This window comes from Benincasa hispida, chromosome 11 (assembly GCF_009727055.1).
Source record: "Benincasa hispida cultivar B227 chromosome 11, ASM972705v1, whole genome shotgun sequence".
In the NCBI taxonomy this organism is placed as follows: Eukaryota; Viridiplantae; Streptophyta; class Magnoliopsida; order Cucurbitales; family Cucurbitaceae; genus Benincasa; species Benincasa hispida.
Window position 1 is genome coordinate 3,266,963 of NC_052359.1, and position 16,128 is coordinate 3,283,090.

Consider the following 16,128-nt stretch of genomic DNA (forward strand, 5'->3'; position numbering starts at 1 on the left):
TCTTGCAATAAACTTGCATGATAGTGTCATCGCACTACCAAATGTGCAACTTTTTCGGACCAATCTCCAGTCTTAGGTCAATATCATGCAGTACGGGTTCAGTATTATAAGGCGATGGGACATCCTGCTGAAAACCGAATTGTCTCATCACCCTGTTAAGAAGATGCCACTCACCATTGTGAAAACATATGAGAGGACTCATCGTCCGCCATATGTTTTGACCATTCATACAAAAATTAGGCAAAGTATGCACAATAATTTTGTACGGCTCCCAAATAAACCTGAAACACAAAATATTATATTAGAGAATATTAAAGAAAAATACGATAAAAATGTGAATAAAATAATCAATTAGGTTTATTGTAATGTATCTGTTCAGGTTGAAGCAGATCAAACATGTATCTATACTGGTTGACTACATGTGTGGCTGTCCTAGTCACACAAAATTTGTCTCTCCACCTAAATTTTTAAATTGATAATTTAGAATTTAAATTAACTAGATCAGTGATATAAAATAAAATTGAATTAAACAAACATACCGAGAACGTAGGCTCGTCCAACTAACTGAGCGTCATTAAAATGATGTAGCTGTGGAGCCATTGTTGGAAATCGCTCCCAAGCCCATAGTGCAAAAGTATGAGAGGCCAAGCTATCTCTCGAACCTCAGGTTTTGTTGCTTTGCATAGTTGTCTATACAACCATGCCAAGCATGCTCCACCCCACGAATATCGCTCCGCATCATGAAGGTTAACTACAGTGGCAGGAACATCAAGTGAACAAAATGACTTGATTTATCTGAAAACAAAACTTCCACCCATCATTTATAGTATATATGCTCGCGCATATCTTATGACGGTTTCCTCGTCTACATCATCTGTGAGTTCACGAAATTGTGTTCCTAACCATATTAAACTTAACCTCGATCCTTTAATCTTGTCGGCAGGTGGGGTCGCACCGAGGTACAGTTGACAAACTTCTAACCAGTCATCGTACATCACTTTGATGACCGGCTCACCGTCAACAGGTAACCCCAATAACACTTCTATGTCTTGTAGAGTGATAGTGCACTCTCCAACAGACAATATGGAATGTATGCGTCTCGGGCCTCCATCTCTCGACCAAGACTGTGATCAGATGCCAGTCCAACTGAATAAATCCTGCCTCTCGACGTCTACAAGATATTTCTCTAGTAGTACGATCTCGCCATACAACATATGATCGATGAATGGACTGGTCGTACAAAACATTGGGATCAACAGGTCCTGGGTTTATCTTAACGCTCTAATGCATCCCTTATTTATGCTCTTCTTTTCTCGAAATAGTTCACACATTTGAGAAATGTTTATCTGAGCAATAACATTTATAGGCAACATCCGAGCTCCTTTGAGGACTCCATTTATGCACCCTGATAGATTTATCGTCATCCACCCATATCTGAATCCTGCATCAGTACTTGAGTCCATTGCTCTAAACTAATTGTGTCAAAAAAAACTCAGACAAACTCCGATTATTTCCTTTGATATCTTCAATTGCTTTGTTGAACTTTCGAATTTGAAACTGACACCCGGCACGATAAACATAATTTATACTTTTTATTGAAGTTGCTGACGATATGTCATAAGAAGAAACGATGGTAACATTTCGTGTCTCGTCCACCATTTGCTGGTTGTTCACTGCTGCAATTATACTAGCATGTCGATCTAAATTAAACACACCTTTTTGTGTGTTACAATTTCTCTCAGGTGTTCCATACTTAGTGATCTCGAACAAACCATCATACCGAGCGGTACTATTCATGTAACAAGGGCAAGCATTCGGCATTTCCATACTCGCATTTTATGGTCGTTTGCTCACATTTTAACATGAACTACGAAGATTTTATTGAGGACTTACAAATTGTCAACGTATGCTGAATGTTACTTTCCTCAATTTCAACCTGTACCGCATGAAGAATTAATGGATCACGCACCCTAATATGCCCGTCTTACATCCTGATCCATCGTTGTTGAGAAAACCTGGAAGATCGAAAAGTTCACGATATCACAACGAGATGAATTGGACAGAACTAGCCACTCGACAACGATGTGGATTTTGTAACCAGTTAGGACATAATCGAAGGAAGTGTCCTTCGTTACTAAGACGGGCTCCAGATAGTTAAGGATTGAATAATAAATAATTTTTTATATATATCATTTTATTATAATTTATTGTATATTCAATTTTTTTATAATAATCTACTGTATATTCAATTTTTTTTTGTAATTAATAAAGTTTTACATTATAATAATCTAATACATTCAATTTAAGTATAATAAGATAATATATTCAATTTGTTGTCTAATTGATTATTCAATTATAGTATAATAATCTAATATATTCAATTTTTGTCTAATGATTATTCAATTATAATAATAATAATCTAATATATTCAATTTATTCAATTTGTTGTCTAATGATTATTCAATATTAGTATAATAATCTAATATATTCAATTTATTGGTCTAATGATTATTCAATTATAGTATAATAATTTAATATATTCAATTATAGTCTAATGATTATTCAATTATAGTATGTTTATTAGCTCTTTTTTCTCTTTTTTTTTTTTATAATATTTTATGGAAAGTTCAAATAAAGTGAAGACTCTCGCTCTCTCAATCTCGCTCTCTCCTAAGATCTCGCTCTCTCACTCTTGCTCTCTCCTAAGATCTTGCTCTCCTTCACTCTCGCTCTCTCTAATATCTCGCTCTCTCTGTTTATTGTTGTTATTTTTCCATTAATGATTACTAGCTTTCATTTCTTCTGGAACAATCACAAGTACTTTTTTAATTATGGTTCTACTACCAGAAAACTCAATGCGTAATCTTAGCATTCAATGTGTATTCCTGAATAATCTCATTTTTTCAATTATTCAACCATTTCATTTTACTAAGTTCAATGTTAGTCAGATTAGTCAATATAAACATAAATCTGCTCTCTCTAACATTCTCGCTTTTAAATCTCGCTCTCTCCTAAAATCTCGCTTTGAATCTCTCTCTCTTAAAATCTCGTTCAACATCTCGCTCTCTCCTACTATCTCGCTTTGAATCTCGCTCTCTCCTTAATTCTCTTCAGCCCACTTATCTCCTTAATCGCTTTGAAGTTTCGACATGTGGTGTAACCTTCGACAACCTAATTTATTAAATATATATATATTAATAATTTATAACATATTATATTATATGAAATTAAAATTAAATATATAATAAAAATTATATCAATTATAAAAATAGAAATAAATATATAAAATAATATTTAATAAATATATTTTAATATTAAATATTATATTATTTATAAAATTAAAATTTAAAATTAATTAAATATATTTGAATTATTATTATATATTATTTTAAATACTGTATATAAAAAAATAAAAAATATTTTAATAAAATTATTATAAATAATATTTTTTAATATAAAATAACTATACAAAAAATATACGATTATATAAATATAAAAACGCAAGAATTGCAGACAAAGCAATTCGAATGGGTCTCATTCCAAGGCAAACGTATCCAACCGCTTGTATAGGGCGCCGGGTCGCTCCCAGAAAATATAGCCATCCCCCCGCCTCACGTCAACCACAAAGCCCCGTCTAATTCGAAATGATAACAAAATGCATAGGTTGTATAGAAGCAGCTCGAGTACACAGATACATATATATATCACTCATTACTTTATTTCTCTATGAGGGAAAAAGAAAAGTAATAAACCTGCAATCTCGGAGGGTGGATGTGTGTCGAAACTTCAACCTTCGACAACCTAAGCGAGATTCGCGAGATTTCCTTGTCGTGGGTTGAAGTTTCGGCCTATCTATTGTTTCCAAGTTTTTCTTTGTTCGTCGAGTTCTCAACGTTCGACCTCCACATTAGTTGAGTTCTCAACGTTCGACCTCTAGCCTCGAACTCCCAAAACAACAATATTTCTCTATAAGTTCAAAACAACAATATTTCTCTAATAAGTTTTGAAAACAACAATATTAATATTAAAGGTCCCCTATTGGCCTCCCTATTTTCACTAATATCAGTAGCTATTTATAATTTAGCCCCCATCTACATTATATATATATATATATATATATATATTCTCTTTCTCCATACAATCTCTCTCTCATGCATATTATTCTCGCTCCCCATAATTCACACTCATTTCTTCATCCTCTCTCTCTTTTCTCCTTCCTCCTCCCTCTCTTTTCTTATTCTGGTGGTGTGAGTTGTAGGCGGTAGATGACGACATGGGAGGAGAATCTCCAGTGCAGGCTCGAGTAGAGGACAACGTGGTTACAGACAGACGACGTGGTGGGAGGCAAAGCTTCTGGCACCGGGCACAAGCAAATCTGACTCGAACTTGGGTAGATCCAATCAACGGCGGTGCAGGCTTGAGCAAACGGACGACGTGGCAAAGCTTCCGAAGATCCACACACAGATTTGGGTAGATCTAGTCAACAGAGCTAGGCAAGAAGATCTGGTCGATGGTGGGGGTTTAATATAAACGATGATGATTTTTGTACTTAGATTTCTTGTTTTGTGATATATACGCTTATATATATGTTCTATGTTAAACATCAAGTCCATCTATGATTTACATACTACAGTAGATATTTTTTGTTAATTTTTTACTACTTTGAATTTATGATATATGATATATACACGCTTGTATATATGTTCTAAAATTTATGTTCTAAGGTATATTTAAAAATAACCATGAATATTTGAGTAGATATCATATGTTTTAAGGTATATTTAAAAATAACCACGAATATTTGACTAGATATCAAATATATTCACCAATATATTTCATATATATTTTTAGAATGTTTCCAAATAAACAACGAAACATATTACATGTATAAGTGAATAAACAACGAAATATAATAACAAAAATCAACATGAAAAACGAAATGGAAAATAAAATCATATTAATATAATTTTCTATGAAAAAAATAATATTATTATAGAAAATGCATTTATTATTATTTTTTCCCTTTTTCATTTTCATTTGGAGTGAGAAAATGACATTGTAAAAATAAAATGGGGAATAAAAAAGAGGCCCAAATAAATAAGAAAAGACATTAGGCCGAAATAAGTAGGGCCTCATTCTTGAGCCCATGGCCATCGTCTAAAACGACGCCGTAGTAAGTAGTTTCGGCTGCCTCCACTTTGTTCCAGCGCTCGTCGTTCTTGAACGGAATCAGAGGTTTATCAGAGCAGAAAGCTCCATTTCTTCACTCAGTTGACTCCCTGGTTACCGAAAGTAAACACCTTTGACGTTCATACACATGTTTATGTTTCCAATTTCTAATTTCCTTTTTTGGGTAATGAATCTTGATCATGGTTACTGCTGAAAGTTGGGTTGGACTGGGTTTCTGATTCACTGTCTTCTTGTACTTTGAATTCTCGTGTTCTTTCTTTTGTGGGTTTCTCTTCTTCAGCCATTTTATGTGGTCTTTTTCTTGTTTTTGGTTTTTTATTCAACAATACGGTGGGTGCATTTTTGTTGGCTATACCATGTTGTTTTCACTTTGGTGTTATTGGGTTTATGCAATAAAGCATCATTTGCAAATTAAATTTAAAAAAAAACCCATTTAAATCATTGTAGTTGTGCTCAATATGTCTTTAATTTCTACTATGCTTAACTAACAACTATTTGTTTTGATCACTTAGGACCCGTTTGATAGTGAAAATTTTCAAACTAATAAGAAAACAAGTATTTCTTAGCAATTTTTTTTTTTCTTTTTTAGCAATTCATCTAAGATTTCAAATATATCCTGGAAATGTGTTAAGCTAGAAAATATTATATAGTATATGTTATTTTAGAAGCTTAATTTTCTTAGATAGGTTACTTGAAACCAAATTTTTTACAAACTGAATCTTCGTTGTGTAATTTTATATTTGAAGTAACCTCAATCTTTTCTCTAAATTTTGTTTCCAGATTAGACCAGCACTATGGAAGTAAGTAAAAACCATCTTTCTGAACAAAGTACAAAGGGGTTTGCTAAAAGCACCAAGGATCAAAAACTAAATGTGTATGTGTGGGACATGGATGAGACCATCATCCTGCTCAAGTCTTTGTTGAATGGGACATATGCTGAGGCTTTTTGTGGTTCAAAGGATGTTAAAAAGGGTGAAGAACTTGGAAAAATTTGGGAAAAGCAGATTCTTGATCTGTGTGATCATCACTTCTTCTATGAACAAGTAAGGTTGAGATTTCACCCCATAATCATGTTCAAATAACTCCATTATATAATGTCTCAGAAGTTAATGTCATTATCATATTTTTATGCAGATAGAAAACTATAATCAGCCCTTTCTCAATGCATTGAGTGAATATGATGATGGTCGTGATCTTTCTAATTATGATTTTGATCAAGATGCTTTTGGTCCACCATGTGATGATGGAAACAAAAGAAAATTGGCTTTTAGGCAACGTGCTATAGCCAATAAGTACAGAGAGGTACTGTGGAATTATTATGCTTTCATGCACGACTTCTTTATAGTGCTGTGACTGTGACTTACTGCACCACAGGGATTTTCCATACTAGAAAGAGAATGATGTCTAGGCTTTGCTTCTTCTTGCCTTCACAGCTCTTAAAGTATTCCCAACTTATTTTCCGTTTCTTATTGCCGGAAGCCTTTAGTATTTTCTGTAGTTTCTGATGTTCAAATTCATTCTCCATGTGTGCTATAATAGTCTTTTGGATGTTCTTTTACACAAATTAAGGGGAAAATTAAATTCTTACCCCTATACCTGGCCCATTGAATCAGTTTAAACTTAAGCTTTCGACTTCTTTAACCCTACATTTGAATAAGTTGTGAAATTAATACCATCAATTAGTTAAGTTTCTATCTTCTTGAAAATTTGTGGTTAATTACGAGTATTCTTCTGGTGGGACAATAAGTATTTTTTTTTTTACTATCGATTTCTCTAGTTATATTTGATGTTTTTTTCCTTAAAACTAGATTGAGCATTTTATTGCTAGGTTTAGATATGTGACTTGATTTAAAACAAGCATGAGCTTTAACTGGATGTTTGTGGGGATGAAAAAGGTAGAGAGGTACCGTCAAAGGGATCTTTAACTTTTGGTTTTTCCTTCTGGAGATGTGCATCATCTTTTTCTTATCTCAAAAACCACATTTTAAAAACCGTTTGCTCTTCCAGGGCCTGCAGAGTATCTTTGATCAAGAGAAGATGAAGCTCTGGGAAGAGTTATATGAAATGACTGATGTCTATACGGATAGATGGTTCTCCTCAGGTATTCTAATTATTATGATGTAGCTTTGAGCCATTTGATGCTCTTTTTTAATGATTCGATACCCTTACATACTCACACAATTCAAGTATTTTATTTCCTTTTATGAGGAGATAGACAATGTCATGTAAAAGGCTTATAATTTTAGTAGACCACATTGTGGTTGAATTTTGTGCTGGAAGTAAGCACTCGGATTTCGTACACTCCTCTATGTTAATTCCACGATCATTGGGATTTGAATTCTAAGTCTGATCGTTGAGGAAATCTTGCATATTAGTTGACACTGGGGGTGTCAGCTTGCATAATAAACGACATCTGATATTTGAAAAGTATTTTTTAATAGCCAACTACCTATCCTTATAACCCTTATAACAGTCAATTACAATATGTATGCGATAGTGCATTTAATCTTCTGACTGAAATTTTTGCTGCTTCTCTAAATACCTGCTAATAATCACTCTTATTTTCTGCTATTCAAGCACGAGCTTTCTTGGAGGAGTGTTCATTTTCAGATAAACCACCACTTGCGTCTTCTGATCAGACATGTAACAGTACTTCTAGAAGTTCTCAGCATGTTAATGTCTTGGTGACTTCTGGTGCATTGATACCCAGCCTTGTGAAATGCTTACTATTTCGGCTCGATCATCTAATAACACCTGGAAATAGTGAGTCTCTCCCTTTTTAATCACTTTTTGATTTTTCCTTCGGCTGTGCTTTCTGAGTAAATTTCCAGTCAAATGCATCTTTTCGTTGCAATTGGTGAACTTGTTTACAAAGTTGTCTTAATTATCAACTTCAAATCGGTAACTTCCAGTCTACAGTTCGTGGGAAGTGGGAAAAGTACAATGTTTCCAGTGGATCAAGGAGCGTTTTGACAAGTCAAATGTTCGTTTCTGTGCAATAGGAGATGGATGGGAAGAGTGTGAAGCTGCACAGTCCTTGAAATGGCCATTTATTAAGATTGATCTGCAACCCGGAAGTCCTCACAGGTTTCCTGGTCTGTCTTTGAAAACATTAGGCTTTTACTTCTCTGTTATTTATGGTAACTCTGATTCATCAAGTGATGAGGAATAGTTCACATAATCAGTAACAGATAAGCTGTCATTTTCCAGGCTTTAACTCTGTATTCTTGAGTTACAACGGTTACCTATTATGGCTGTCGTTTATGTTAAATAATTGTATGTAATCAAAATTATTAGCCGGCCATATTAAGGCTGTATTTTCCCTCCATACTGTACTGTACCTTTAATCAGAGAACCCAGTGAAACTCACTGGTTTTTTCTACTGCTTGTCTTGATCAGTCTTCAGTGGTTGTAATCTTTATTCTGAGAGTACGAAACTTGGTTAACTTAAGCTTCCTTTTGCATTTGGGATGAGCTAAATTTAAGTTTCGAGGTTTCTAGTTTTCTTCAAAACATTGCTTGTATTTGAATGGTTTCATTTGAGTCAAACTTATAATTAATGCCTGTCATATCTGCAACTTCATGAAGTCATTTTGTTCATCATTGTGGAGTTGCTCTCTCCCATGTTTTCTCTTCAAGATTAAAACATCTTAGTATTCAGATTGACTAACCTAGTAGGCAACATATCACCGTCTTAACCACATTTCAACAAAAACGTGGTGAGAAGTCCCAATTCATCAACAACACACCCACTACAATCTGACGGTGGAAAACCTGATATATGAAGGGGAAAAAATGATATTACAATGGCATTGACACTGGTACTGATTTATTTTTAAAATTTTTGTAATCGTTCTATTAAGGTCCTACTACTTACATTATGCTAACCTCCTTTAATGAGGCTTCACCGACCTTAAGACTGACAATTTCTTACCAAGTTCTCAACTTGGGAACTTAAACCCTTAGCTTGGAAAGTATCTATAAACATCTCAGACCCTTACTTTAGGACATTCGTTCGAGTAATTGGTGCTAATACTTTTAACCACCAGTTCATAATCAGTTCATGTAACGGGTGATATTTAACCATTAGAAATTATAGAGAAATATTTAGGTCCATTTGAAAACTGGAATAAAAACGTGTGGACAACTTATTAGTTTATTAAGAAAGAAGAAGGTACATCATTATTATTTTTCTATCTTCCTCCTTTTTCCTCCTACCATTTCCATGTTTATCAGGGTCAACTTTTTTGGAGGGAGGGATTTTCCTTTCCAAAGTGGTTCTAATGTCAAAGTATTAACTCCAAAAACTTACATTTACTGCTGCAAAGGTATATACCATGATCATTGGTATTCTTTCATCCAGTTTTCTTTTGATTTCCTTTCATATGTTAGCTCACATCATTGCAGTTCTTCTAAATCCAGAGATGGTAGGAACGAAGACAAAGCACGGCGTTGTCTTTGCCTGAGAAAAACTGAGTTTTGAAGAAATTCAGCAGGAAAAGAAGTTTCTCCAACATCACAAAAATGCCATTTCCTCCAGTTACTTGTATGACTACACTACCCCAAAACTTCGATTTTGGATATAATTTGAATTATTTTCCTTTTTAGATCTGAGAATAACTAACAAATTTCTAATGCGAGATGGCTATTTTTCTATAAGCACTAAGGAGACAAAACTCTCAGCATGAACAATGAAGTTTAGGGCGAGAATTTGATATTCATATAATTAAAGTTAGATTAGATCCTGTTCTTAAAAACATGACCAACAAATGAATTGATTTCATGTCATAGGTTGTGAAACTTGTTGATTTTATTGCCTTTTAAGAATTGAAACTTGTTGGGCAATAGGTTGTGAAAACCATATAGTGTGCTCTGGATGTAAAATTCTGTTGATCTATCCTGCCGGAGCAACCTTCATTTGCTGTGCTCTTTGCCATACTGTATCTCCTGTCCCAACCTCTGGTTTGTTTCTATATCCTTCCAACTTTCTTTTGATTATTATTATTTTTTTTTGAAATTATGCTTTGATCATAATTCAAATCGAAATCTTTTTTCTAAAATTTTAGTGAAATTAGAATAGTTAAAAAGGTTTGATTTTATTTATTCCAACTTTAATTCCCACCCCTCCTTTCACCTTTTTTGTTCTGAAAAGTGAAAACATCTAAAAATAAAGGAATCCTCTCATTAGTTTTTAATGCTATAGTTAACGCCAAATGGCTCACCCTTTTTCTTCACTATATCTTTTCCACCCCCTGGTCTAATGGGAGAAGTTTCTTTTGTAATTCTCTCTTTTGGAGTTTTTCCCTTTTGTAATTTCATTCTCAAATTGTTTTGAAGTGATGAGTTCAAACCAAGTCCGAATTACTAAGCAAGTTGAACTCCATTAACCATCTTTGTGTCCATCGTCAATCTTATTGGCCGCTATCTCCACAGTTGTAGAGTAAAGAAAGAGTGGAAATAATGAGTATGCTACTAAATCTTGTAGAGTCTTGGTGGTTGAGTTAGCCTAGATATTTATAATTATCAACAAAATAAATAAATTGATGATGACGATGATTTGCAAGTTCCTATATATTGTTCTTGTATATGCTTTGGATTGTGTATAGTTAGAATGTGATTTGTTTGGGATATAACCCTTAAGCAGGCTTAACGATGGCTCGGCTGGTGTGTAGTGGCTGCCACACCCTTCTCATGTACAGTCGTGGGGCGACAAGTGTTCAGTGTTCTTGTTGTCGTACTGTAAATGCAGCCTCCGAAGGTAAATTGTCACTTACATATGGATTTTTTTCTTTAGTCTTTTATTGTTATCATTAAAAATTCTGTGAAGAGCAATGTTTTTGTGTACCTGAGGATAGTTTTGATTTCTTTGTATCCAAATGGACTATCATAGAGCTATAGTTAGCACCACCTTCGAAACCTTAGCTTTACCTTAAAAAACCACTCAACCAGAAGTCTATTTGTGATATCTTTGACAAGGCACCAACATAAACTACACTTTCCCTAAATTAAAGATCATTAGGTAAATAGGCAAATTTGTACTGAACCAACAAATGAACACTAATGTTGAAATGTTATTTTTAGCACATTGGATGACCAAATATGAAGATCTCTATAGATTGTATTATGTTGTTTCTCAATATAATAAAAAATTTCATTTTCTATGTGTGGGTGTAGCTAGCTAACATTACGATAGTGAACTTCGTAAATCTATGTGTCAGTTTCTTCTTATTTGATTTTTTGCATGTCATAACACGTAAAGTAGTTCACTTCTTGTTGGATGGTATAAAAATTTAAAATCAAGTAGGGAACTGAATTCTAAGCATTAACTTTCATTCTTGATTATTAGGACAATCCTTTGTTGTTGAGTCTTTTTAGTTAGAGATGGTGTAAATCCATGAAAGAGTTTTAATAAATATACATCTAAGTTAATAGTATGTTGTATCAATTTTTTTCTGTAGATAAAATCTTATGATGAGAATGAAATATTCTTAAATTTACTCCAATTATTATTATTATTGATGGTATAATTTAATCTAATCTCCTTGAAGGCTGATTATGTTGGATTTTGAATGTGGTTGCAAACAGCAAATCAGATGGCTCACATCAACTGTGGGAACTGTAGGGTGGTGCTGATGTACCAATTTGGGGCACACTCAGTTAAATGTACACTTTGCAATTTTGTGACCTCTGTTGGGATTTGAAGGTTTAATCAATTAGTTCATTAAAAATTTCAACATTTTCTATTGGTTCGTAATGAAAAAGGGATTTTTTTAAAAAATATATATATATATTAAAGATTAAGGCTGTTTGTACCATATGTCCATTCTAATTTGAGTTTTTTTTCCTTCTTTCTTTTTAGGGTATTTGTTTAACTACAACAATTAATGGGGGAGATCGAGCTTTAAAGGAATGCATGTCAATTATTGGAAGTTATTCTATCGATAAAGAGAACTTGTTAAAGAAAGTTAATTAAAGAGAGCTTGTTAAAGAAAGTTAGTAGAATCAATCTCATAAGAGATCATGATATTTATGTTATTTAATATCTTTATAATTTTCTTTTCTAGATGTTTTCCTTTCATGTCTCCAAATTTATCATGTTTTACTTCTTTTCCCCTAAAACATTTGTATGATTTTTATTTACATGTTCTATACTCATTTTCTCCCGTATCTCCCTAATTTTTAAAAACTTAAACTCTGAAATTTAATCAAACAAGTTTATTTTTCTTTAGAAAAACAAAAAATAGTCGTCGAACAATATGGTTCTCGTTTTTAAAAAATAGGGAAAAAAACCAAAAAAAAACCTAAAAACTAAAGATAAAAAATGGTTATCATGTTAAAATTAATTTTATACTCTACCTAGTTTAATAAATTAAATTTTCAGAGTCAGAATTCAAGACATGAAAGGTTGAGATTTCAATTTATAAATATATTAATGAAACAAATATTGATATCATATATATATTTGGTTTCAATTTCAAATTAAATAATAGATTTTGTTAGAGAAATTTTCACTATCATTTTGCTATTTTATATACTTTATTTTTCTATTTTTGAAGATCTTCAATTTTGTTATCAGTATTCATGTTGGGATTAATAGATATTATTATTATTATTATTATTATTATTATTATTATTATTATTATGTGTATTTATAAAAAACATTGATTAATCTTTAATCTCATATATCAACCTATATCACATATCAATGGATGTTTTAATCTTAAATACAAGTGATACTATATAATTTAACTCAAAATATGTTTGTGAAAATTAATTTTCAATCATAGGAATGCCGGAACTATATATATGTTTTAACTCATGTGTTCGTGGGTTGGGTTAGGTTCGGTTGAAGTACTTTTTTAGGTCCAATCCAACCGTTTGGATTGTAAGTTCTTCAATCCAAATAACTTTTATTAAATAATGAATCCATCTCAATCCAACTATGAAGCAATTAGATTGTGTTACTTTGAATTATATGTCATTTATCTAAATGTGTTTTAAAAATAAGTAAAATGTTAATAGGTATAAATTTTAATTTAAATATTTTAATCTATTGAATTAAGATTAAAAAAAAAAAACTATTTCATTTAAGAAATGAAAGTTTTGTTTCCAATATGCTAAAATAAAATAAAATAAAATAGATGTATACATAATCATATTAAGGTAAAAGAAACATATTTTTTAAAATTAATAATAAATTCGAATTAGTTTGGTTATTTTAGGTGAATGTATGAATCAAATCACCACATAAGATTTCTATTTATTTGAATCCAACCCAATTCAAATGAGATGATAATTCAATTCAAATCGTAGGAATTAAATTGGATTAATCGAATTTTTCAAGTTAGCAATGGACCATACGAAATATATATTACAAAATTTTCTTTTTATCTATTAATGAAAACAAAGTAGAGATATATAAGACTTATATAATATATCGTTTCAAAAAAGAACAGAAATATAAATTCTCTCCTTATTGAAGAGAAAAGAAAAAGAACACGTGGCAGATTAGGGAAATGCATGAGTGACACGTGGCATCCAACGTGTAATGCTTTTGAAGGCTTATGAATTTTTGATTCACTATATAATATGTTCGTGTTGCCAATTATTTTTAAAATTTATTTTGAATGATTTAAAAATTGGGTTGTTTGTATTGTGTGGAAGTAATTAATTAGAAGAGAGGATAATGCAGTCTGCAATGGAGAAGCTGAGCAATATGGGAAGTGTTGCTAAAGAGAAGCTCAAAATTTGTAGAGCCAAACTCGACGAGAAGGTGTGTGTATATCTTTAATTTATATATATCATTTTCAAAATTTGTCACGCACTTAAGTATTGTATTATGTCATTTTAATTTACAATTAAATAGGTTATTACAAGATTAAATTCTTGATAAACTCCTATGTTTATGTCTATATCATGTTCCAATTTTAGGTATTGGTATATCTTTCGATTTCGTGTTGAATATATTGGATCCAAAAGGAAGGCATCCACTTTTTATTTAATTAAAATAAATAGCTTCAACTCTATATAACTCTTTTTTTAATGGTCATATCGTAGTTGTTTTTTTATTTCTTTACAAAGATATTCAAATACAAATTAATGTTTATTTTATAAAAAATCTGAAATTAATATATATTATTTTCTTTATAAAAAAAACATATAAAAACAATATAAACTATATTAATTTAGAGATAAATTCAAATTAATGAAAACAAGTATGTGAAAGAGGTTGAAATTATGTTAAATTTATAATTAAAAATGAATGAATAATGGCAGACATTGTGGAAAGTAGTTTATTGTGGACAGAAAATGGATGCGCAGGTAGAGAAAGCATCAGTGAAGACGAGGGAGGAGAGGAAGATTGCGGAGGAGAGAAGGAAGGCGGCGACAGCGGAGGCGAAGCGGGAGCTACACGAGGCCAAAGCCAGACATGCTGCTCAAAAGCTGAGGAGTAAGAAGTCACATGTACTTGGCGGCCATTTACACCATCACCCACCTATGGAGGGCGCCGCCGCCACAAATCTCGGCGCAGCAAATGTTCCGGCGGCTTACCCTATCCCCACCACGGAGGGGTACTATCCCGGACATAAAATTTAACCTTTTAAGTTGTGTTTTTGGCTTATTAGTGTTTGTAAAATTTGTTGATGTAATTTTTTAAATTATTGGGTGTGTGCGTTGTGTAAAATCTAAACCTAGGAAGTTCTAAATAGGAACGGAGGAAAATATTGGTGCATCTCTATAGTCCAAAAAATGCTGTCACGTGAATTTTTTTTTTTTTTAAAAAAAAAATTTAGGTGAAGTTTTTTGTGCAGTTTTATTGTTCATAGAAATAAATGTCTTATTGGACACGTGGGATGAGATTTCCTAATCAAAGTTTGAGGATTATGATTTTTTGGTGATTTATAATACTTGTAATTTGAAGGGGGTCATGTCTTGGTTTGAAATTTTGAAGTTTTTAGATATAATTGTTGGCAATTTAATCAGTTGGGTAGTTGTATGGTATGAGTAAAATTTCGATTATAGTTTATTATTATGACTAGCTATAATTAAGGCCGAATCATCGTTTGCACTCGCACGTGTCGATTTTTAATAGTTGATTTTAGAGACCATTTACGTGAATTAGGTTGCTTGATTTTTGTAGCTTTGTCAAAATTTTAAAAAAAAAAAACTAACCTGTGTTAAAATATCGCGTTTTGGTTTTTATATTTTTATATTTAAAATTTTGTTCGACCTTTTTCACTTTTGGGAGGATATCATTTATCTTGTTCGATGAAATATAAAATCTCTTCTGTTTTGTAATTCTAGTGTTTTTCTAAATTTTTAGGTTTTTCTCTGTTATTTTATATTAATTGAACTCTAGTTTCTCTTTTGTATATTTTATTTGAATTAATGCACAACTTTTGAACTGCTCAATCGAATTGGCGTCTATTATTTTTTCAATCTCTATTATCTTGTTAAAAGAAAAATCTTGTTCAATTTCTCTTCTATATTTCAAGGAGTTCTTTGAATCACATATATATTAGTTTCTTGTATATAAATATTAAATAATAATTAATATCTACGTTTGGATATATTAATTTTATTTTATTTAATTGAATGTAAGAAAACAATTAATAAAGTCTTCGATTAGATTTAGTCTTCTTTAATATATTGTTATATTGATTGATTAGATTTAGTCTTCTTTAATATATTGTTATATTGATTAATTATTTAGTCAATAAAAATAAGGATCTTTATATTAGAACTTTATTCAACATAATTAAATTATAGAAAAAAATTTTAAATGATAAAATTATTGAAAATATTTTAAATATATAGGAAAATGTTTATAGATTGTCTAAAAATAAGGATCTTTATTTAACATAATTAAATTAAAGGGAATTTTTTTTAAATGATAAAATTATTGAAAATATTTTAAATATATAGGAAAATGTTACT

General features: G+C 31.7%; 3 protein-coding genes across 4 annotated transcripts; all 3 read left to right on the top strand.

Annotated features, from left to right (window-relative positions):
* The first annotated feature begins 5,136 nt into the window (after positions 1-5,136).
* On the top strand, positions 5,137-8,572 carry LOC120089971 (eyes absent homolog). 2 transcript variants are annotated; one of them, XM_039047425.1, is made up of 6 exons: positions 5,137-5,292; positions 5,971-6,233; positions 6,325-6,492; positions 7,198-7,291; positions 7,768-7,953; positions 8,103-8,572. In XM_039047425.1, exons 2-6 carry the CDS (start codon positions 5,985-5,987, stop codon positions 8,360-8,362), a joined length of 957 nt encoding a protein of 318 aa, XP_038903353.1. In that variant the 5' UTR covers positions 5,137-5,292; positions 5,971-5,984; the 3' UTR covers positions 8,363-8,572. The 2 variants fall into 2 exon arrangements, with proteins under 2 accessions (XP_038903353.1, XP_038903354.1); XM_039047426.1 differs by having other exon boundaries at positions 5,206-5,353.
* Positions 8,573-8,766: 194 nt separating this feature from the next.
* On the top strand, positions 8,767-12,253 carry LOC120089972 (protein LSD1-like). Its single transcript, XM_039047427.1, has 5 exons — positions 8,767-9,736; positions 10,039-10,152; positions 10,835-10,948; positions 11,776-11,893; positions 12,050-12,253. Exons 1-4 carry the CDS (start codon positions 9,715-9,717, stop codon positions 11,889-11,891), a joined length of 366 nt encoding a protein of 121 aa, XP_038903355.1. The 5' UTR covers positions 8,767-9,714; the 3' UTR covers positions 11,892-11,893; positions 12,050-12,253.
* A 1,573-nt stretch (positions 12,254-13,826) lies between these two features.
* On the top strand, positions 13,827-15,078 carry LOC120092075 (late embryogenesis abundant protein 6-like). The gene is made up of 2 exons (XM_039050278.1): positions 13,827-13,963; positions 14,512-15,078. The coding sequence occupies exons 1-2, from the start codon at positions 13,877-13,879 to the stop codon at positions 14,785-14,787; spliced, it is 363 nt and encodes a 120-aa protein (XP_038906206.1). The 5' UTR covers positions 13,827-13,876; the 3' UTR covers positions 14,788-15,078.
* The last annotated feature ends 1,050 nt before the right edge of the window (positions 15,079-16,128 follow it).